The sequence below is a fragment of the Pararge aegeria genome, chromosome 21 (assembly GCF_905163445.1).
Source record: "Pararge aegeria chromosome 21, ilParAegt1.1, whole genome shotgun sequence".
In the NCBI taxonomy this organism is placed as follows: domain Eukaryota; kingdom Metazoa; phylum Arthropoda; class Insecta; order Lepidoptera; family Nymphalidae; genus Pararge; species Pararge aegeria.
The window spans coordinates 15,291,438-15,314,838 of NC_053200.1; the positions used below are offsets into that span (position 1 = coordinate 15,291,438).

Genomic DNA, 23,401 nt, shown 5'->3' on the forward strand with positions numbered 1-23,401 from the left:
AATAGATACGTCAGTTGGGTATTAAGGCCGTTTTAAGTAAAGTAGTTAATGCCCTCTAAACTCTAACTCTAAACTAGGAATAGCCTTAATCAGATGCCTGGACTTTCTTGGCTGATTCCTAGAGGGAAAAAACATTTCACGAACGCTTACGTGATGACTAAGGACGTTAGGCGCCATCTTAGTTACGATGCGGCGGATCGTTAAGTTTAGTAGACTCGTAAATTGACACTTGACGGATGAAAAAATATTAATTATGTTTTATTTCTGACAGCCTTACATCCGAAAAATCAAAAATGTCAAAGTTCAAACACAATATACCACACTTTGTGACAAGAACAGTGAAAATCTATCAGTGAAAAGTAAATGTACCTATGCCTAGGAATCTTCTTTGATTAGGCGTTACTTATGCATTGCCTTTGCAGTCCTTAGTGAAATCGGGCAGAAGTGTTTTAGACATACCCTATATTTAAGTAATTACATATTTATTTTATGGATATATGTATATATGCACCACCTAACTTCCTGTACCTACCTGTTTTTTATCTTCGCCATTGGTTGCCTGGAAGAAATCGCTATGAAGCGATAAGACCGCTAAATTCAAAATTGTATACGTTGTTTTGTTATACTTTTCTTTTTTTTCTAAGTACTTTTTGTGGTGTGCAATAAAAGTATATTAATTCATTCATTCATTTATTCATTCATACATATTGTGGTGTACAAATAAATAGTTTCATCATCAACATCATCACTTCAACGGATTGAAGTCCACAGCTGGACATAGCTCTTTTGTAGAGAGTTCCAAAATCCACGGTCCTGGGCCGCTTGTTTCCAGCGGCTCCCAGCGACTCGTTTGATGTCGCCTGTCCACCTTGTTGGGGGCCGACCAACGCTGCGTTTACCTGTACGGGGTCGACATTCAAGCACCTTGGAACCCCAATGTCCTTCGGTTCATCGAGCTATGTGCCCCGCCCATTTCCACTTCAGCTTTGCGACTCGCTGAGCTATGTCGGTAACTCTGGTTCTTCTACGGATATCCTCATTTCTCATTTGATCAAGTAGAGATACTACCAAGATGAAAAAAAAAAAATTATATATATAGCCTTCTTATGAGGCCCATAGAAAGCGAACACATTTCAGATCCGTAAGTCATCAATAAAGAGTTTAAATAAATAAAAATAAATAAAAAAAATTGTCATGGTTCTGCTACCGCTGAAACCTAAAACCTAAAATAACCTAAATTATTATGCCTATACTTAAGAGATCTGGGGTCTTGGGTTAAGGCCGTAGTCCACCTCGCTGGCCCAGTGCGGATTGGTGAACTCCACACAACTTTGAGAACATTATGCAGAACTCTCAGCTCGACTAGCATGGGCTGGAGACAATAATCTCCCCGGGGAAAGGATAAAAATTAAACTTCTCCCACAGTTTTATCAACTCTAAGAGCACTGGCGCAGAAGTGGAAATAATATCCAAATAATATATGTGTAATAATAAGCTGGGATAAACTTCTCCTATTCAATGTTCCCGTGCGTTAGGAGATGGTCACGTTAATTTTATCCTCTGTCAGGGTATACTAATCTAATAAGGGGGATATAATTTTTGTCCCCTGCCTGTGCTAGCCCTGCAGGTATTCCTCACGATGTTTTCCTCCACCGTTGAAGCAAGTGATATTTAAATTGCTTAAAACGCACATAACTTATAGAAGATAAAGGTGCGTGCTGGGATTCGAACTCAACCCCACGAAAAGTCGAAGTACTACCCACTGGGCTATCACCACATAGGTGTTATTCTTTCGGAGAAATGTACCGCTAATCAACGTATTGGTCAGATACGTTCGAAAGCTTGTATTGTTTATATCATAATCTGTTTTACTCGGTCAATGAACGATCTATTAACCTAGCCAGGGGTGCTCAACCTTTCACTTAACTTTTGCTAGCACTTTTTATTATCACCAGTATATCACCGGATTCTTATCTGATTAAATATTGGTAGTATATACAGCTGTTTTCACAAAATAGCTTCTGACTTAAATGTTGTAACATTAATATCTTACTCATAATTGAGCTTTAATACGATTGCAAACAAAATAAAACACTAACCTGGATGGCGAACGGATCTTTTACTCAACTCACTACCCTGATTGGTTTCTAAGCGGAATCACAGCTTAATAAGTTAATACTACTTATATCATCTTGACGTATGGCCTTTTTAAACTAAAAATCTTTAGTTTAAGGTTTTAAACTATGTGTCCCCCATTAATTAGGTTTTGGTGAATGTAACTGGGATCCATAGTACAGAGAACAATTTACAGCCGAACTGAATCTCAACTTATTATACTGTCTAAGAGGGTAGTGGTCTTAAACAGAACAATAATATATTGAAGCATCAAAAACCACTCCACTTTAGTAGTGTTTCTCGAACATGCGGTTAGTCACTTCATTTTATTTAGCAGCTGACGGTAATTATTTTACTTCTAATTTGTAAGCGTTAGCTATAGAATGGGAAAAATGGAAAAAGTCTGTGTGCTAGCAACATTCCGCGGGTGTGAAGTTAGCTAAATCGCTTCGGTCGGTGGTAAATAACCAAGTCGGAAACCTCACTCCAGACCAGACACTGAAAGTTCAGGAATCATATAAATCCCCAAATTACAGCCGCCGGAGATGGAATCCCTGACCTACCACTTATGAGATCAAAGTATCAGTAAGAATAAGGTACCAAAATACGAAATTATTTAACGTCTCACATGATGCTGATGTATTACAATTTCTGTGTCAGCGAATAACGGAACATTTTGGGTGAATTAAGTAGCTATTACGGCTGAGTAATGTTGATGTGTCACATTCAAGAATCCATTGTCAAACGATATTCAATACAACGCGAGTTCAACAAAGCTTGCGTCGGATTACAGCGCGGTTCAATTACCGCTACTCATAAATGGTTATAAAACGTATTATGATTCAGTGGTTCAGCCGTGTGTGAGAACTGAAATCTGATTATACATACAGGGTTCCGCAGATAAAATTTATTAGCGTCTACTATCTTTCATGTACTATGTCCCGCTTGTATTGATTTGAAGCAGGTCCAAACGAACCTGCACACACACGCCCACAGTCCATTAAATTGACAATATAATTTTGTCAAAATTCCTACTATTCACTATCTCACACACAGGCTATGTTATTGCCAATATTATCGTTAAACAAACAAACTATATGACTAGTCATTAAAATCGTAATAGCATTCTGAAGTCGTTGATTTTATTACAGTGATTTTTGTCTAACGGTTTTCATTGGTCAAAAATATGTTATCCCGTTTCGAATTCTTAGAAAAATGATACAAGCAGTTTTTTTGAACTTATCACTAGTTTTTAATGTCGTTTGGCATACTATTAAAATAACTTTTTGTTATTTTTATTGTTGCTCGAGCATAAAAGTAGTGCTAATCACACGGAAATCGAATTAATTTCGAATCGTAATTTCCACTCAAATATTGTTTTAGCTAATTTGGTAAAGCTCAAAAATCGAAACGAGAACTTATGAAACGTGTTTTTTCGCAAATATCACGAACAACTTTCTCCTATGTCAGAATATATTTATAATTTTGTATGCCATACGCCCATTTCTTTTAATATCATTTGCTTTAACGGTGAAGGAGAACATCGTGAGCAAACCTGTATGCCTGAGAGTTCTCCATAATGTTGTCAAAAGCGCGTGAATTCTACCAACCTAGACTTGGTAAGAACTAAACTATTTATTTATTTATAGATTCATGGACATTTCAGCAAATAATTGTAACAACATTCATAAAAAAAAATTGTGTTCGAATTACAAATTATAAATACTATTTAGTAGTAATAGCCCTTTTCTGACAAAACTCGTGTGGGAAAGTTATATCTGAATCTGAAAGGCGTAGTTGCCGGTGTAATTAAACTTTTTTTTTTCATGACATGGTATTTTTGCACAAGTTTGGAAACGGTACATTGAATAACCCTATTTCACTTTTCACTCACAGATTTTGTAGAACTAATCCTGGTCGCTACTCTTTGATCCCTAGATTAATCTAACTGCTTAAGGAGTTCATACAAATATTTTATAGTAAAGGATTTAACACCCGATATATTTAAAGACAAACTGCCCTACTTCAAAAATAACCTACTAAAAATACTTAGCTAGTCAGATTTTGTTTGTTTGATCCATTAATATTGTTATTTCTTTCTTTTTAAAATAAACAGTATGAAATTAGTTTGCGTTTTTCCTTTTGCATAATTGCGTATATTTAGTTTCTCTTTTAATTTTTATTTATTTATTACATTTATTTATTACTTTCCGTTTTATAGTGTCCAAATGTATTTAGCGTCGACTTGAGTTATTGAGCATGTTGGAGCTACCTATAAATCGAATCATATGTGTTTCTAATACCTTAGGCTATTACCAATATACCTTAGTCAATGTACTTATGACATGTAATTCTGTCGGTGGTGCTTGGTATTGTACTGGTATTTGTGTACTGGTATTTGTATATTGATACTGGTATTTACGCCTCAGGTTGATGGGCAGAGCAACACTTTTCAGAACATGTTCCTTGCGTGCCCTTCAAAGTATAGCTCGGTTTATAGGTTAAGCAGATCCTTAGTCCGTCAATTGTTACTGAAAAATCCTTTCCGATTCACAGAGAATTCCCATGCCCCACTACAGGGGCAGGACCGTAAATGCGTTGATAATGATGTAAAGTAAATAATAAATGACTAAATAATTTTGAACTCAAAAAAAAAAGGTTTTAGCTAATTACGTAAAACATATAAATGGTAAACGTTCGAAAACGTGTTTTTGCAAACATCACGAACTTTCTCCTATCTCAGACTAAATTTTTAATTTTTTAAACCATGTTCGCCCTTTAAGGATGCAAATATTTTTAATATAAGTTAAATTTATTTTTTACTCTCCTACAAGTTAGCCTTTTACTGCATTTTCAATTTGTGGCAGTTATATTAAGCACATACCCCAAACTTATCATCATAACTTCGCAATAATGGTAACATATAATATGTATGAACGATTCATAAGTGCCTGTGATAAGTGTGCCTACATCAATAAAACATTTTATATTTGAATTTTGAATTTAATCGGTATCCAAGAATATTCATTATTTTTGTAATACGAGAATTGATACCTGTTTTTTCTGTATTGTATGACAAAGCATAAAAGGTGATTTGTCACTTCACAGTAATATAATATTAAACGTTTTTATGCAACACTCCAGGACTCCTAACCGCTTATTCTCAATGAATAATGGCTATTGAAATTATGTTATGCCGAAATTATTGATTCGTTTCGATAATATGAATAACATTTTTCTAACAATATAAAACGGGATCACAAACGGGAATCACAAAGGGCCACAAAGTAACCCTTTATTGGCGACATATACTGAATAATAAATATATATGATGTTATAAGTTACACTTATATCATCGATAGGTATATTGGTAAACTAACCTACTATAAAATGTACGAAAAAGTGTATTTTCGTTTGGTTGTATGGTTATTTTTGAAGTTATACTTCTTTTGGCGCGTTAGGGAAAAATGAGGAGAATAAATTTATGGAATCGTGCACACAGTCACAAAAAATCGACACCATTAAGTTAGGTACAAGGTTTGACAGTGAACTGCGGGCTCATTCCTGTGATTTAATTGCTTAAACTGTACAAAAATCTCAAATTTTAATGTTGAGTGAAACTTGGTTGTCCGATAATAGGTCTATTGGTATTACAAATTTAATGCTTATTATGTCAATCTCTTTAATTACTTAGAAATATTTTATTTTTGTGATATTTAATGAACTTTATTTAACAAGATAATACGTTTTATTAAACCTTTAAATGTATTAAATACATTTTTTCCATTGTTCTATCGTTTTCTCTACAAACGTTGAATAACGCGAAAGATAAAACTTTCGAAAAGATTTTTATCTTGTTACGACAAAGAAGTATAACTTCTAACGCGTGTACATTATGAACACGCGTTAGAAGTTATATGTAATTCCTTATGGACACACACGTATTTTTGTTTTAATAAATATAATAAAATGGTGTGTGAGGCAAACGAGCAACCAACACACGCCAAGCAAACGGGTCACCTTATGTTATATGATCACCGCCGCCCATGAATATCTGCAGCACCAGAGAAGCCACCGACGCGTTGCCAGCTTTTAAGGAATTTGTCTATCCGCCCCTTGAATAACCCTGCATTGTAGTTTGGAGAGAACACATCAGATGGTACTTATTATTTATTGAAGTGAAACTTCTAATGCGACCTCCAACAAGGTTGCGTTAAAGTAAACGTTTAACGCTACCATTGATGGGTATTTATATTATCTGACAGTTTGTCATATTCTGATTAGGTAATTCAATGCAGCTGTCGCCAACGTCAATACCATATGGATTACACCGGTTCGCGTCCGATCACCGAAGACCAGTTAAATGACATATTAAATCATCCTCTGTTGCCAGTTGTATGAAACTGTTAGTGTAGGCAGCGCTTTTGTGCATGTATGAAGTCTACGCCACTAATTACAGGGTGGGTGGGTGAATACAATAAACTCGAAATACAAAGGTATTTCGAGTTTATTGTATTCATAATTAAAAAATTATAATTTAATATCTTAATCTTACATCATTATCTTTAATGCAAAATATGTTAAATTCATTTAAAATGAGTTGAACCAACACCTAGGCTAAAATCTTGCGATTTTGTGTTAATATAGCCATTGGAACACTTCCTGATAGAAGGTATCTGTTTATGCTGGTAACTGCATGACCGTCAAATTTTAATATACATATAATATATTTTAGAAAGACATAATTGTGTATTTGCATTTATTGCAGAATTAATATCGAATATGAAGATGTGTACTAATGTACGTAAAGAATACATTCAAGAAAAATGTTTCCCACACCAGCTGCTCGTACACATTCGCGCGCGACCTTTGCGCAAGCGTCGCGCGTCGCCGGTCAGTTCTAGTCGGGCGCATCTCTCCCGTGCGGCGTTATTTCCGTTTTGAATAAAGAATGTTTACTTTTTAAATGAAACTTGTTTAAAGAACAGTCCATCGTTTATTTATTGATTTGGTGAAATAATTGTGTAAAAACTCTTTTCATCTTAAATAATATTAATAATTTGAAATAATATTTCCAATTTAGTTATTCTGTGAACCTAAAATTTTAAAACTAAAGAATCTAAAGCAAAAAAAATATTTATTTATAAAACTAGGTTGTGTTTTTTCAATTTCGAATGTTTCGTCGTTAAATTTAATTGTTGGACTATATTGAAGTTAAATAAAAAACATTTGAATAATATTTACAATTTTCGAAACCTAATGAGAAGTTTAAGTAGATGCTTTTTTTAAACAAAGATCTTACAAAGCATAGTTTATCTACAGACTATGTACTTATAGACTTTTAAAAACTTTTTATTAAAGTTAGGTTTGAAAGTTTAAATATCTTGAAAATGAAGTGGTTTATCGTTTTGTTTATAATACCAGCGCAAGCGCAGCTCTTCGAAGCACCACAAAACATTACGAGGTTTGTTATCTATATAACTTTGTCGATTATTTTACAACATTTGTCTAAGTACTAAGTAGATTTTTTAACGTTACCACGGTAGGCGGGTGCCTATAGAGAACACAACTTGCATAGTCCCGTTTGTACCTTACTGAAAAAGTACTGTCGCAATTGGAGCAGTCTTTCCACTGAAACAAACGACAAAACAGATCTGGACGCTAATTCTTTCTCTTAGTCGGGGTCTTGTGAAAGATATATATAATAGTAGATAAGACATAAATGATTGATATCTGCATATACCTAATCAGATAAAAGTAATGAAATCCGTTGGTGTATGCTTTTATAACATGATGTCGATGGTAAATTGACTTACCTTTGCCAAAGTTTAAACAATTTATTAAAACACATTTATTAGATCGTGGTGGTAGAGTCACTACAAAAAGACAGCCTTCACGTTTCAAAACTGTTTATAACTTTATAAGCACTTTTGAAAATATCAATTCTGAATCCTCCTTGAAAATCTGAATTTGAATTCATACTGCAAAAATATTGAACCAAATCGGTTAGAGCCCGAGATACCTACATCCCTAAATTAATAAGGCGAGTTAACTCTTTGATATAATAAACCGGACCTTTGTTTTTACTAATTCAGCTCTGATATACGTAATGTCATGTAAAAAATACGCTGTAGGTAGGACACAGTTAAACATCGTCATTTTAGTCAATACGGTCATAAATTAGTGATATCTGCATATCGTCTGCGAAAGGTGCAGAACTCCTTTGTGGGGTTGAGTATACGCTTTTACAACATGATTCCTAAGGAAATTCTTGACCTACCAATGCATACATTTAAAAAATGTGTAAAAACGCATTTAGTACAGCGAGGTTACTATACATTTGATGAATTCCTCAATGACAAGGTAGAATGAAAGCAGCCAGCCTCGCTCTCATCTCCCGCAAGATAGCAAAATGATTGTAAATGTTGATGTTGGAAAAGAGCAACTACTGAGTTTCTTGCCGGCTCTTCTCGGTAGAATCGGCTTTCCGAACCGGTGGTAGAGTCACACAAACATGCATACTTGACGTTTCAAAAGTGCTTATAAAGTAGGCCTACTTGAAATAAATAAATTTGAATTTGAATTTGAATTTAATGGTCTTCTCGCGAAAAGCTTCGACCAACATCTTAAGAAGCTATCGCTTGGTTGTGGATCAAGGGTCGGATACACAGGCAGTAGTCCTTGAAACAGCGCGTATTGTGAGGAATTTCCTCACTCTGGAGCCCTGACCGACGATTGCTTGGGCGTTCAAAAGCCCCTCAAGAGGAGGGTGGATGTTTTTTCTTATAATTTTTTAATAGTGTTTTTTTTTCAAGCATTGCTAAGAAAAAAAATGAAAATCAGTAAATGATAGAAAGTAATAATAATAATGTGTATGTATCTAATTAAGTATATTTACGTTGTTCTGGCTCACTATCTTAGATCTTTACACGAGCAATTCTTGTATATATATAATTGGAAACTCGGAATCGGCTCGAATCCTAAAGGTCATTGCGTGATGTAAAGTAGCTTATAAAATTTTACAAAATATGGGCGGGAGATTAACGCGTTAAAACATAGAAACAAAGTTTAGCTTCATTTTAAGCATAGATATAGTTAGATGTAGATTGATAAAATAAGTTTATATTGTTTGAATATGGCATCTTAAAAGATAATTATTTTTTAAACGTCCTCTCTCATAGGAGACACGGTATTAGAGCCTTATTGCCCCACCACACTGCTACAACACATGCTGGTGGGCACTTAAACGTGCGTATTAAGGAAGAGATATAGATAATAACCATTACCAACGGCTTAACTTGCTTCAATTCCGAGCTGGTACGGAAAATTCTTTATTAGAAAAAAGTCACATAACCTTACAATTTTTTCCGGTATTCGACCCTAGGAACGCATGATCCGTATTTTAACCTGTTAACCATTAGACCAACGAAGCAGTTTATTTTTAATTATTTTATTGGGACCTTTTGTCATATAACTCGTCAGTATTCTTTTTACTTGTCACCATTAATAACAGACATGAATTAATAAATAATTAAAGTTTTTATGGCTAAGGTGTGGACGTGGGCAACTTAACATCATCAATGCCGGCAAACAGCTACAAAAACTGCCCGTGAGATTATTTAACAATAGCTATTCGCTCCCATTCAAAGAACTACAATAACATTAGGCGTAGGTAGGTACAGAAATGTCAAAGTTAAAGTCAAACCCAACTTTATTAAAATAACTTCCTTCAATAATACAATTTTTTTCGCTCCGCTCTCATCTCTCACAAGATAGTAAAGTTCTAAACATTATAAACTGTGTAATGGTGTTGCCAAAGAGCAATATGCTGAGTTCCTTGCCGGCTCTTCTCGGTAGAATCTGCCTTCCAAAACGGTGGTAGAGTCACTACCAACAGACTGACTTGACGTGAAAAGTGCTTATAAGTAGGCCCATCAAGTGTAGAGTTATGGCCTAAACCCTTTTCATTCAGGGAAAAGACCCGAGCCCTGTAGAAGGCCCGTAATGGGTTGATAATGATGGTTTCAAAACCAATAACTTAGGTATAATCAATAACTTAGGTATGATCAATAACTTAGGTATAATCAATAACTCAGCATAAGCATCCGTTCACTGTCAAAGCTACTGAATTGTGGAATGCACTCCCATTGAACATAAGACAGTCGAAGTCACTGGGCATATTTAAAAATGCTGTTAGGGCTCATTATCTCACTCAGTAAAGACGACTATTATTATTTATTTATCTACTCAAACTCATATTTAAGTATTTATGGTATATTAATATATGTATTAGTATATTTATTTTTTATATTTTTCAATAGTATTTTTTTTTATTTGTGTAGCATGTACTAAATAGTGTACCCCACCTATTTGTTTTCTTTCTAGTTTTCCTAATCCTAAGGTTGCCTGGCAGAGATTGCTACTTAGCGATAAGGCCGCCTTTTGTATCCTGCTTCATTCTTCATGTGTTTGTTCTTTTTTTTGTCTCGTTTTTCTGAGCGGTGTACAAATAAAGAGTATAAATAAATATAATCAGACGACCTCCCTGGCGCAGTTTACGCAGGAGGCCCCGGGTTCGATTCCCGGTGGAGTCAATTTGGGAATTTAAAATTTCTGAATTTTCTCTGGCCGTCGCTACTTACCCTACCGACAAAGATGTGGTCTATGCGATTTAGTGTTCCAGTGCGATAGCGCGTAGAACCCATTAGGGTAGACTACCATACTCCCTAACAGGTTAGCCCGCTACCATCTTAGACTGCAACATCACTTAGTAGTGAGATTGAAGTCAAGGGCTAACTTGTACTGGAATAAAAAATTAAGAAAGACTTAAAAACATTCTGAAGGTGGCCGAAAATGGGTTGAACAAATGACTAAGGGAAGTTCAGACTCAACAGAGTTACAAATTTTTAATCATCTTTGTTTATACAATGACTCTGTTTCGCAACAATGCCTTAACCTTAGTAATCAGAATACCTATTTCCTCTTAGACAAATGAGGTTAGATGCAATACTCAATAGGTAGGTATTTATTACTTACCTATCAATGTATTTATTTATACTGCCTCATTGGTCTAGTGGTGAGCATGTTTGATTAAATAATTGATTAAATAAATATATTACGACAATGCACACATCGCCATCTAACCCCAAAGTAAGCGTAGCTTGTGTTATGGGTACTAAGATGACTGATGAATATTTTTATGAATAATATACATATAAACACCCAGACACTGAAAAACATTCATGCTCATCACACAAACATTTTCCAGTAGTGGGAATCGAACCCACGGCCTTGGACACAGAAAGCAGGGTCGCTGCAAACTGCGCCAATCGGCCGTCAAACCGCCGTTTGACTGCAAATCACAAGGTCCTGAGTTCAGTAGTCCCCGGGTCGGGACTAATAATAACAAGACAGACATAATCAAGTAGCCAGGATAGTTCATCAACAACTCGCTCTTCAGTTTGGCCTTATCGATTTTGAGATGCCTTACTATAGGTACGACACGGCGTCAGTTCTTGAAAATAGCAGTGCATTGCTCTACTAGGTATATTACAGCTAATAGACCTGATATAGTGCTAGTCGATCGATCTGTGCGCCGTGCAATAATTGTTGACATTACTATTCCACATGACGATAATCTGGTGAAAGCTGTAAAGGAAAGAGTATCTAAATACCTGGACCTTGCTCACATGATTACCGCCATGTGGAATGTTGAGTCGACCGTTATTGTTCCGATCGTCGTTTCAGTCAATGGTCTTCTCGCGAAAAGCTTCGACCAACATCTTAAGAAGCTATCGCTTGGTTGTTGGATCAAGGGTCGGATACAGAAGGCAGTAGTCCTTGAAACGGCGCGTATTGCTAGGAGGTTCCTCACTCTGGAGCCCTGACCGCCGGTTGCTTGGGCATTCAAAAGCCCCTCAAGAGGAGGGTGGATGTTTTTTTATAATATTTTTAATAGTGTTTTTTTTCAAGCGTTGCTAAGAAAAAAAATGAAAATCAATAAATGATAGAAAGTAATAATAACAATGTATATGTATCTAAGTAAGTATATTTGACGGCCGAGTGGCGCAGTGGGCAGCGACCCTGCTTTCTGAGTCCAAGGCCGTGGGTTCGATTCCCACAACTGGAGAGTGTTTGTGTGATGAACATGAATGTTTTTCAGTGTCTGGGTGTTCATCTGTATATTATAAGTATTTATGTGTATTATATTCATAAAAAAAATATTCATCAGCTATCTCAGTACCCATAACACAAGCTACGCTTACTTTGGGGCTAGATGGCGATGTGTGTATTGTCGTAGTATATTTATTTATTTATTATTTATGTTGTTCTGGCTCACTGGCTTATATCTTTAAAAACGAGCAATTTTTGTACATATATAATTGTAAACTCGGAATCGGCTCCAACGATTGGGGGTTTCGGGGGCTATAAATCGATCAAGCTAGTATTAATTTTTAGAAAATGTCATTGCGCGCACTTGCAAATTTTGGAACAATCGACTATCTGCTGTGGTTCCTCAATTCAATTCGGTGTTCTATAGGATATATTTCGAAGAGTGTGCTCAAGAACTGTTTGATCTAGTTCCCCTCCTCGCCTTTTTACCATCGAACCGCGAGGCACCGTAAGGATCTGCATCCCTACGTGGTCGATATACCGCGGACGCGTACGAAGCGCTTCGCATCTTCGTTTCGGATCCGCACTGGGATCTGGAATGCCCTTCCAGCTTCCATTTTCGTCCTACAATATGAGTACCTTCATATCAAGAGTTAATAGGCATCTTATAGGCAAGCGCGCTCTACCTTAGGCTGCATCATCGCTTACCATCAGGTGTGATTGCAGTCAAGCGCTCGTCTATAAATATAAAAAAAAAAAGATTGACCACTGCGGCTGTAATCGATCAGGGAAAAAACTACCTTTTACTAGTTTTGTTTATGTTACACTGTTCTTTGAAGCGTGAGTTAATCCAAGTGCAGGATATGTTATTTATTTATGGAAGGAAATATGATACAATCCAGACATCCTTCTCTTAGCAATGAATATAAATAAAAGTATAGGTAACTACATGTTAACTTGGTCGTAACGTAATGTTATTATCACGTGCACATAGACGTTAACTGACCACTCGACCTCAGTTAATTCTAGGGCAATTGAGAGCCCTGACCGTCACCAAGCGGCGGTGTGGTGATGGCAGATCAGAACACCGTTGCCACCAGCCCTCCTCGTACGAGGTGACTTAGGGAATATGCCAGTATACTTTAGTCCAGCAGTGGGCAGCTGTCGTAGGCTGTTAAAGAAGCAGATTGTTAGTACTCTAACAACATTTAGTTGCCTATGACGAAAACCAATATAAATTAAATTTACTATCATAATTTTTTTATTCCACCACAAGTTAGCCCTTGACTGCAATCTCACCTGGTGGTAAGTAACGATGCAGTCTAAGATGGTAGTGGGTTAACCTGTTAGGGAGTATGGGAGTCGTACCCCTAATTAGTTTCCACGCGACATCGCGCCGGAACACTCAATCTCTTAGCGGTACGTCTTTGTCGCTCTCCTCGCACAAGAGAAGGGGTTAAGCCTGTAGTCCATCACGCTGGCCCAGTGCGGATTGGTGAACCCTACACACATTTGAGAACATTATGGAGAACTCTCAGGCATGTTGGTTTCCTCACGATGTTTTACTTTACCGTTTATTCAAGAATTTTTTTTACTTTTGTTACCTCTACTTTTGTTATTACGTGCGTTTTAAACGCACATAATAACAAAAGTAGAGGTGCTGGGATTCGAACTCGGCCCCCCGAATAATTAGTCGAGCTCCTGTCCACTGGGCTATCACCCAGCAATTTTTATAATTCACACCGCTAAAATTTTTATGCGAGACCCTAAAATTATATACAAATCCCTGTGACACCTGCGACAAACTTTAAACCTCTTAAGCCATCGGGCTCAATTTCGCATGGCTCAAGTTTCGACCTCAAATGGGAGAACATGACTGTAAACACTCTGTTACCTTGTCCGGTATACCGCACACTACAGAGGTCGACTTTGACCCACTGAGTAATTCAAAACTTCCACGTACACATAAATCTTATGTTTTATACAAGCCATTTGTCACAGCCGTATCGCAGTTTACCTGGTCGTCAAAATTATTTATGGTGTTAGAATATCTATAAAGTTAAATGTGACAATAGGTCAATGGCGTTTGGCAGCCGGTTGGCGCAGTGGGCAGCGACCCTGCTTTCTGAGTCCAAGGCCGTGGGTTCGATTCCCACAACTGGAGAATGTTTGTGTGATGAACATGAATGTTTATCAGTGTCTGGGTGTTTATCTGTATATTATAAGTATTTATGTGTATTATTTTTATAAAAAATATTAATCAGCTATCTTAGTACCCATAACACAAGCTACGCTTACTTTGGGGCTTGATGGCGATGTGTGTATTATCGTAGTAGTAGTAGTAACAATGGCGTTTCAACGAGCATTGAAGAAAATGCTAAGATATGATTTAGGCGTGATTATCTATACAAATCGTTAGTTTGCAGAAATGTATAATGTTAAGGATTACTTAAACGATAAAAAGCTTGGGTGTGAATTCCTCTAACTTCATAGCTTAATATTAATTTACTGTGAGATGGTGATAGCAAAAAAAAATACCCGGCTAAGTTTATTGAGGGCCCTTCTTAGACCAGGGCGCGATTGAAAACCTCGTAGCTTTAGGTTTAAGTTGCTGAACGAAGTTATCACCGTCCCCTTACAATTATGTAAACATATATGTATGAACGCTTCATAAGTGCCTGTGATAGGCCTACATGAACAAAGAAGTTTTGAATTCAGTGATAAAATTAAAAACACTTTTAATATTAGTATCGATAGGGATAATAAAACTGTAACTGGAAGATTTCTGTACATTTTATTAAATGTAATGAAAGTTTTAACCGCGAATGCTTTATAATCGATACGGAGTCCAAAAAAAATATTATTTCATTTTTGTCCGTCTGTCGGTCTGTCTGTCCGGACATCACGTGAAAACTACTGAACGGATTTAAATTAAATTTTGTATAATGGTAGCTGATATTCCGGGTCAACATATAGGAAACTTTTTATCCCGATAAACAGTAAGTTTCCTCTGGGAAACGGGATGATATTTTTTATCAAATTTACTTCATAGCTCCGTTTAATTTGAACTAATTTTAATAAAAAAAATAATATTTGAAAGTGTATACTATCAAGCATGTGCATGAATACTATTAATAATATAAATGCGAAAGTTTGTGAGGATGGTTGTATGGATGGATGGATGTATCAACTTATATAATGACAACTTACTATATACCACGTAAAATAATAATCGGCACATAGCTACCCACGATGATTATGATGTTAGCATCAGATCTATTCTAGCTTCTCTATTGACTCATACGCGGACGAAGTCGCGGGGGTCCGCTAGTCAATCATAAAAATATATTTATTTAGAGCTGTATATATATATAAACTGTTAATACTTCCAGTGACGTGCACCCGGCTTCTTACCAGGCTATGCATATGCTCCCAATATACGAGTTATATATAAATTTTAGTGTAGGCAGTGCTTTTGTGAATGTACGAAGTGCTCGCCAAAGAGTACTTCTGAATATATTAATTTTATTTTCTTTGAGTCAATGAATGCATTTTTGATTGATGGTAATTTGTGGTCATAAATGTGGCCCGGAATAATTTCACTCAGAATCACCGTATCAAATTTTTAATGGCGTGCGAGACTACCTCTCACATTAAATAGGTATAACTCAATGTATAGATATAAGACATGATTCCCGTTATGTTTCCGAACTAGCAGTTCCATGTGGCTTCGTTCGCCACAATTTCTGATAAGTAAAGTCAAATACAACCTTACGTTCTACGACACACGCGTCGCATCGCCATTACTTAACTCAGTTATCAACTTCGCCAGTAGATATCTTGGAGATTTTTCTTAAAAATTTCAAAGTTTTGTATTAAAAGCAAGCTCAGAGAAAAGTCGTATTATAGTGTTAGGATTTAAATTTAAATAGCATTATAATTTCCACTTCTTTGTTATTTTTTTAATTTAATCTTATTTTTGAACGAGACGATCGGTTGTCATTCTCCGATTGGTTAACGCCGGTAGACGCATAACGGCGGGAACCAATCAAATTGCTTGGATTCTACCTGGACGCTAGGAGTTTTGGCGGGAAATGGGGTCTTTTTCTTGGCGGGTTGGATCGTTCTTTGAGAGAGTTATGAAGTGAATTGCGAGGTTGTAAAACGATAAGTTCATATTGTCATAGTTTATAAAGTAAATTAATAAAGTGATATTTGTATGGTATGTTTATTTGCATCTTTTCGTGGCCTCATCGCTATCCTACTAAAGTTTATAATAATTCAGAAGTGACAAGACAGCGTTACCTTTTCAACGCGTAAGTACACGCCCAATTATATAATTTTATTAGCTGTTTAATTAATTTATAATAATATTTAGCTACGCGAAATGTTACTAACAATCATTATGGTTATGTCATAATAACATGTACGATTAATATTTATGTTGTTAACCTAATTGAGTGTGCACGGACTCAGTGCCTATTTTGCAATATTTTTTCAGTGAGTTTTAATTTCATTTGTAACAGTATATTTACATACTTATATTGTAGGTTATATAAAAATAAGATCCCATAAATTACCGAGCTCTGGATCTGATATTATTTTTCCGATAGACATTATTTTCAAATGTACCAAACGTAGGTTTAACTTATTATGGCATTCAGGCTATCGCAAATATGATAAAAATTTAATATTAACAGTCACTTTCTACGTAACGGTGATTTGAGAATTTGTGACATGTTTCTAAATCTTACAAAAAAAAAAAACAAAAACAATGGAATCGAATTCTTTATTTTTCATTTGTATTTATTTGTTACGCGCAGATGTCTACACCCCTTGTTAAGTTTATTTAAAAAAAAAAATTCAAACTTAAACTTTGTTTTCTTGTATCTGACCCTACCCGTGGAATATCGAAGCCGGAGCCGACTGAGGGAGCGGAGCCGTAGCTGGCTATGTGCACGCAGATCTTCTCGGGTCCTGAGTCGGGAGCTAGAGCCAAGCCGTGAGCGGGTGAAGATTTAGGAGAGGCTGTTACTGCAACTGCGAGAGCAACAATAGAAGTCGCAGCCGCTACACCGCGCCAGCTATGACTTCGCACCGGGCTACTCCGCGGCAACATTCAAGTCGCAGTCAACGCAGCGACCACGTGTCCTGAGATCAGCGGGCGGCGCGGCGGGCAGAGCCTGGGGCCGGTGCAGTGCATGCTGCCGGGCGGCGCGTCGTGGCGTCGCGAGATATGATAAAAGGTCACGTCGTCTTTCCGATTCTAAGAAATGTTTTGAAATGTCTTAAGGACAGTTTGACGTCTCAACCGTGTAGGTACTGAAGTTCTTTCCAAACAGTTGAACCCAAATATAGTTTCAATTTCGACTCCCTCCACCAAACCAAAGGATAGATGTTTGGCTAAAAAGAAAACAATGATTTTGCTTATGTATACGGTTGGAAAAAAATAAATAAAACTGTCACTCATTTTGCTATAAAGAAACTCCAAGGCCTTGACAAAATATGGTAGGAAGACCTAAATTCAGTTTTGTTACCGGGCCGAAATGGCAAGAGAAATTAGTAAATGTTTTTCCTTGCGAGCAAAATTAGGGCCAGGCTTTAAGGGATATACTTAAAAGGAAGAGCAGGTATAATACCTATAGAAATTTAATTTTATGAAAAGCGATATAGTTGATAGGCGTGCAGTTATTCATGATATCAGTGAAAGGAGTTTAAAATCCGGTGCTCTAGTATTTCGTTCCTGATTAGTTATTGCAATTTTTGATAAGCAGCAAGAACTCGTACCAAAACTATTTGTCTCAGGAAAAGAATTCCCTCTCTCTTTTTATTTGAAAATTAATGGAAAATGGGCAAATAAACGGCACGTCACGTCAAACATTTGTCGTTTTCGGCAGTGAGATTAGGCTGGTGAAGGAATCCTTAGTTAAGGAGTTAGGTGTGGCTCATGACTACGAGTATATACCGTCTTTATTACGGGGATTCGGCAATGTAAAATGATTATAGAATTAGTGTTAATGGAGTATACGCTCGTGTTCTATGTTAAGTTATATTTGGCAATTTGCTAAAAGATCTATATCTATCCTCAAAGATCAGCCATACCCGAAACAGCCCCATATTATCGTTTCTAAAGTTGCAACTAAGCTCCAGTTCATGGATATCGGCAGGAAGATGTCACTTTTGATACAAGAATCTTTGATTGGAATTAGTACGGCATGAGTGGTAGAGATCCATGGCGCAGTATCGGTAAGGGCAAGACTTGAACATAATTTTAAGGGAAACGGCATCGTAAGAAAAAGTCTTGAGGGTAAGCCGACCATGCAATATTTCATTTGTGGTGGTCTCTATCGCTCTGAAAGTTGACATGTCAGTATAACAGTTCCCTTGTTGCGAACCTTGCTGGATTTCAGGTAGTTCATTTTTGTGCAGGGCAAAACGAGTAGACGTTGAAGTAAAAACATCAAACCACTTATGATTATGGTTATTTAAGATAATTTTGATTTAAAATAGAAGCCTGTCAGTTATAAATACCAGGAATAGATAAGCAGAGAATGTAAGAGTTGCTCGATCGTTACAAACATTCTTTTGCATCTTCAATTAAAGAAAGAAAGAAGAAAAATGTTACATACATTTGTTAAAGAATAAAAAAAAAAAAAAAGTGTGTGACAAAGGAGCTGGCTCAGTATAACTGCATACCAAAAAGCGCAGCACTGGTTTTCAGCCAGCCCCGTTGTCTTCGTCGTCACTGAATCCTCACGACTAAACAATAACAAAATAATCAAAAAAAAAGGACAATAACATAGAATATAATATATAAACAAACGAAGGATATTTTTACATTAACATAAGCTTTATTAACCCCTGAAGGACATCATGAAATACAAAACCATCTAAGAGGTAAATCATAAACAAAATCAAAAAGTATGACACTAATAAACATGAAAAACTAAAATCTATAATCAAATGTAAAGTCAAATGTAATGTGAGTGTCTTTAGTGTGCATAAAGGAAAAATTATATAAAAGTAGGTAGGTAAAAGGTGCTTCACACCTTTTAGTAATAATTTGTTATTTATTTATTAATTTTTTTATTTACTAGTGGTCATTGAGATTTTTGTACAATAATTTGAAGTATTTTTTTAACTTTATTTGTAGACGTAAAGATCTAGGTTGTACTAACGCGACCACGATGGATATAGAGTTGATATTGAGTTAAACAGCCAATGTACTCTCTTCTATCGACCTTAAAGGTTTATTTATCTAGGAACAATAGAAATACAAAGACGGAAGTAGAATACAATAGTTGGAAAATCCAAAAGTCCACGCCTCATAATCTTATTCATTACAATAAAATTGAGATTATTTGTAAATAATAATTAAACTACATCTAATTATACCGTAAACAGTAATAGGCTTTTATTCCTCAAATACTAAAGCCTATAAAAAAAAAAAACCAACTCGATAAGTGAAGTATTTCGCTAGTTATCGTGACCACAAGATACGGGACCCGCACATACAGACACACGGACGTCCAAGACAGAACTTTTTTTTTTTTTTTTAATAATGTTTTAATTAGTTTTAAAAAAAAAAAAACAAAAAGAGATTTTAAAATATTACGAGTGTTATTTAAAAATATTAATATCTTTTCGGCTTGTATGGTAGTACCGCCACTGGTTCTGGCGGCTTCCTTTCCAAGTTTCGTAGACTTAATAGTTTCTTTGATTCCGTGATTACTTAGCCAATAGTATTTTGTTTTTTAATAAAGAGAGACTTCAACGACACTACACAAGATATAAGCTATTTTAACCAACTTTTGAAATAAATATTATACCAAAATAAATTTTTGTATAAATCGAGTTTGACTAAGTGCAACAAAAAGCTTCCAACAAACATAAAACTAACTTTATAGTTGAAAATGTAGGCAAACCTCGATATATCTACTGAATACATCTGCGTCACCTTTTCGATTTTAGAAAATTTTCTTTTTCTCAATATTTGTCTGTTTATATTCACTTATAAAAGCAATAAAGAAAAAAAAATCTGGTGGTGGTGTAAAATTATTATAAACCTACATTCAATTAGCTAAATACAAATACATAAACAAAATTGCACAAGTAAGAATGATATAATAAAAAAAATATATATATATTAAACTAATATCTACTCAATCGTACATAACTAAGAACTATAACTAACAAACTAAGAATACTTAAGAACATGTAAATAAGATAGGTTGTCACACCGTGAGAGAGAAGAAGTACGTGTCAAGGTAAAATAAATGTTGTAATGCTGGAATAGCTTGTAGAGTATTCTAGTATGATTGAGTCTACGTTAAAAGGATAGCTTATTGAGAATGTGCGTCGAATACCAATATGATTATATTGCTAAAATTAATTAGAGTTAAAGGGAACTATTCTATGCCCATCCTAGACGATGTGATAGCTCGACTCATAGGCTAAACTTGTTTGTTTTCACTCGATTTGACTTCAGGGTCTACTACCAAGTCCCTACTTCAGTGCTTAGTATACACCTAACTTCGTTTGTCTTTCATATGGTCAATACAATCATGATACCATTTGACTAGCACCGGCTGTCTTTCAGTGAATGATAAATATAATCTTAGGGTCAGATTGTTTCGGTTAGGTTAATTAATAGTGAGGATTGGCTGCATACACTGCAGCTTTGTACAGACTACAGAGCTTTGTAGGACCTTAACAGGGCTTAAAAGATAACTTATTAATAAAAGATAATAAGTTGTTTCGTTACCTTAAGTCAGATAAAAGAAACCCCGTAGGTAAGCATGTGTTAAAAGCGTTCAAAGCGTTATGAAGGTCTTCCCTACCCTATTGCTAAAGCAGATATGCCATTCCTTACCATTCATGTACCCTTCGTAAAGTCAATTGGCACATGCTCGTTTTTGTAGAGGGTTGCACAAAGTTTTGTTTTACTAAGCCCGATAGCAATACCAACCTCTTAAATGGGATAAGAGCTCTAAGGCAGTATTATGAGTGACGAAGGTAACCATTTCACTTCTCACACATTAACTCTATTTTGCTTGAATAGGGGCACAAAGCATACCCTTATCGCAGTAGGAAGTTCTAGGTTGAATGGCAAAGTAGGTACAGGGGTACAATCTTACCATTCTCGACTACTTAGAGGCAATGACGGCGAAATATGGTGTAAAGAATTGGGAAATTATTAGGATTAACATTCTGGAAATATTCAGTGGGGACTGAATAACACCATCCAGATAACGACCGCCCGCGCCGGCCGGTAGGACACCATCAGAGGTACTGTCTCAATGCTGTTTCCAAAGGCGCTGATGAAATGATGATGAAAGAACAAACGACTTTATGCAAAAGGGTTAACTTATTAAGATAACTCAATCGTGTATAATGCTATGGATACATATTGCTTATGCCTTTGAGGTGAATGGATCGGATACCAGTAGTAACTTATAATGAGGATTGATTAAAATATAGCAAAAAAAAAAAAAAAAAATTGGATAAAAGTTGGTTCTATTTGGTTTTAGTTTACAATGTTTTATGTTCAAGTTTTGTTTTGTGTGTTTTATAAGCGCTTGATGCATAAAACTACAGACAACCATTTTTCTATTGTTGCAGATTAGACACGAGAATCGATCGGATCGTGTCTTGATGTAGCTGGAATCAGGGACGAGAATCGATCGGATCGTGCCCTGATACAGCAAAAACACTAGAGCCAGGCACGAGAATCGATCGGATCGTGTCCTGGAACTTAAATAGAGAGAGAGAGAGTATGATGCCCACTGACTGCCACAAGTAAATCGATCGTCTTGTTGGCATGTCTGTAGGGTTTCCCCTGATAAATCGATCGTTCAGGGGATGAGTCGTAATGGGTTATTCGATTAATTGATCGTTCGGATCCCAAATATAATGAATACATTTATGATGAAAAACATTTATCGATCGTTGTTTTTCTTATCAAGTCGATTTATATAATGTTTATGAAGTAGTATGAATAATATTATATTTATATAATTATAAAGGTATAATAGGTGTAGAAAATAATCTTTACCTATATTATTTACTAAAATATTGATGGTTGTGGTTGTTTTGTTAGTTATATTAAACTCCAATGTATATGTAAATATATAGTAAGATGATAATGGATGTTTATAACATATTTTGGTACTCAATTGTTAAAATTATGTCAAGATTGAAACAACTGGCCAAGTTCCGATTGTTAGGATGCCTCCTGGCGACATGTGCGAGGGCGCACACGTTGTCAGGACGGTCGATTGTTAGGATTTAAATTTAAATAGCATTATAATTTCCACTTCTTTGTTATTTTTTTAATTTAATCTTATTTTTGAACGAGACGATCGGTTGTCATTCTCCGATTGGTTAACGCCGGTAGACGCATAACGGCGGGAACCAATCAAATTGCTTGGATTCTACCTGGACGCTAGGAGTTTTGGCGGGAAATGGGGTCTTTTTCTTGGCGGGTTGGATCGTTCTTTGAGAGAGTTATGAAGTGAATTGCGAGGTTGTAAAACGATAAGTTCATATTGTCATAGTTTATAAAGTAAATTAATAAAGTGATATTTGTATGGTATGTTTATTTGCATCTTTTCGTGGCCTCATCGCTATCCTACTAAAGTTTATAATAATAGTATGAAGGATAACGTAAACGAAAATAAAGCTTGGGTTTGTCTAATTTCTATAACCAGGTTGCTGTTCTTATAATTATGAATGACAATTTTAGATACTGAAAACAATCTACCTAACTCCCGGCTAAGCTATGGGCTTATTAGACCAGGGCGCGTTCGGAACCCTCGTAGCTTTAGTTTTGAGTTTACGAATAAGGTTATCGGCGTCGTCTTATTAGCATGAACACATTTTTCATAAAATATAAAACGTGCCATCTATGGGCCGGGCCTACTTGAATAAATACATTTTTGACTTTGACTTTGAGAGGTTATGAATAACCTACCTGAACAATCAGTCTATCAAATGAAGCCTCCTAACCTGACCGAAAAGTCCTCAAAGGTCCTCTAACGCTATATTTCATCATCATCATCATCACGTCAACTCATTACCGGCTCACTATTTCCCCTCCTACAATGAGAAGGGGTTAAGGCCGTACTCTACCACGCTTGTCCAGTACGGATTGGTGGACTCCACACTTTGATTG

General features: G+C 36.0%; 1 protein-coding gene across 1 annotated transcript in view; it reads left to right on the forward strand.

Moving 5' to 3' along the window:
- The first annotated feature begins 7,347 nt into the window (after positions 1-7,347).
- Positions 7,348-23,401, forward strand: part of LOC120632981 (alpha-2-macroglobulin-like) — a 64,973-nt gene continuing 48,919 nt past the window's right edge. The window contains exon 1 of the mRNA XM_039902990.1: positions 7,348-7,579. Within this exon, the coding sequence (XP_039758924.1) occupies positions 7,506-7,579 (74 nt within the window). The 5' untranslated portion in view covers positions 7,348-7,505. The remainder of the gene's footprint in view (positions 7,580-23,401) is intronic.